Source organism: Camellia sinensis, chromosome 7 (assembly GCF_055761805.1).
Source record: "Camellia sinensis isolate YWXY chromosome 7, ASM5576180v1, whole genome shotgun sequence".
Classification (NCBI taxonomy): Eukaryota; Viridiplantae; Streptophyta; class Magnoliopsida; order Ericales; family Theaceae; genus Camellia; species Camellia sinensis.
In genome coordinates, this window is record NC_138967.1 from 75,204,038 (window position 1) to 75,205,561 (window position 1,524).

Sequence of the window (1,524 nt, forward strand, 5' to 3'; positions counted from 1 at the left end):
AATTTATAGCAAATAAAAGTGCTTATTTAATTATTCTAAGAGTAAAATTATAAATTTACTAAACTCAGTATGTTAATATCAACCAATTTGATAATAATTTATCATAAAAATCACTAATAATATTATTGATTAGAGTAAATTGACATAAAATTTAAGATTAATAGTTAAAATTAAACGCATAACATCTAAAATAACCCAAGGTTCAAAAGGTGTAATTTGGCCTAAATATATATAGCTAACCCTTGTGTATTAGCAAAACAGTGCTCATTGTTCAGATTTCAGGGAACAATGCAAACCCTAGCTCTCCGAACAATTTTAAGGAAGAGAAAGCGTCGTGGAGGAAGAAGAAGAAGAAGAAGAAGAAGAAGAAGAGAGAATGAAAAAACCCAAATCAAAGCAACATCAGAACTCAATCTGAATCTACTAAACCTTCCTGAAGAAATCCTTATCGAAATACTCTCAAGATTACCTCTCAAATCACTCCTCCAATTCAATCTCGTTTCCAAGAAATGGCGTTCTTTGATTCAATCAGGTTCTGTGAAAAGCGTTGTTCCAAAACACAAGGTTCTCGTTTGTGGAATGTTTTCTTCTCTTTACTCCATCGATGAAGATTGTTGCGTGAAACGCGTTCCTAAACCAAACCAAAAAAACCCATCTCATGGTGATGTTGAAATCTTTGGTTCGTGTAATGGGTTGATTCTTATTGGGGTTCACGATGATTTGTTCTTATGGAATCCGCTCACCAGGTGTTCGAAGAAAGTCCTGGGATACGAGGACTTGCATGATGAGGCCTACTCTATTGTTTCTGGGCTTTGCTTTGATTCCTTGAGTAATGAGTACAAGGCTGTAATGGCCCTTTCTCATCTGACTCCTAGTTATGGTGGTGAATTTGCTGTGGTTGGTAATTTCCGAAGCAAAACTTGGACGGAAGTTCACTTCCCATACCGTTTCTCCAGTGTGAATTCAGGGCCCGTGCTGAATGAAAATCTACATTGGTTTGCTTCTAAGAAAAGTTCGGATCACTTCCTCGCACCCCATGAAATCGTTTACTTCAATCCACGAATGAACAAATTCAAGAAGTTACCAATGCCACAGCCTAAGATTGGAGGTGGAGATATTCTATTTGGTTTGGGAGTTTTGGAAGGATGCCTTTGTATGGTTCGTTGCTGTGAGGAGCTGATCATGTGGGTATTGTTGAGGTATTGGCAATGAAAGAATATGGTAAGCAAGAATCTTGGATTACTATGTTCATCTTATCAAATATTCCCAATATAAATATTTATGATGAGCTAGTGCCATTGTGTTTTGCAAAGAATGGTGAAGTTCTAATGAAAGTTGCCATGGATCATATACGAGCTTACAATCCTATTGACAACTCTCAAAGGAAAGTTAGAATTCCAAACAAACGTAACTATTTGAATGCAATTGTATATGAGGAAAGTTTAGTTACACCTCCTGACAACAATTGGGAGGAGGAAGAGTTGAGGGGAGAAGCAACATATGTCGAAACATGGCTTTCAGGCT

At 36.9% G+C, this 1,524-nt stretch overlaps 1 protein-coding gene across 1 annotated transcript; it reads left to right on the forward strand.

The window, feature by feature from the left end:
* Positions 1-288: 288 nt before the first annotated feature.
* On the forward strand, positions 289-1,212 carry LOC145795895 (F-box/kelch-repeat protein At3g23880-like). The gene has a single exon (XM_082880830.1). The coding sequence runs from the start codon at positions 289-291 to the stop codon at positions 1,210-1,212; it is 924 nt and encodes a 307-aa protein (XP_082736956.1).
* Positions 1,213-1,524: the final 312 nt, after the last annotated feature.

Excerpts from the sequence above, each read along its gene's own strand:
- LOC145795895 (XM_082880830.1), top strand. The coding sequence starts at position 289 with ATGCAAACCCTAGCTCTCCGAACAATTTTAAGGAAGAGAAAGCGTCGT.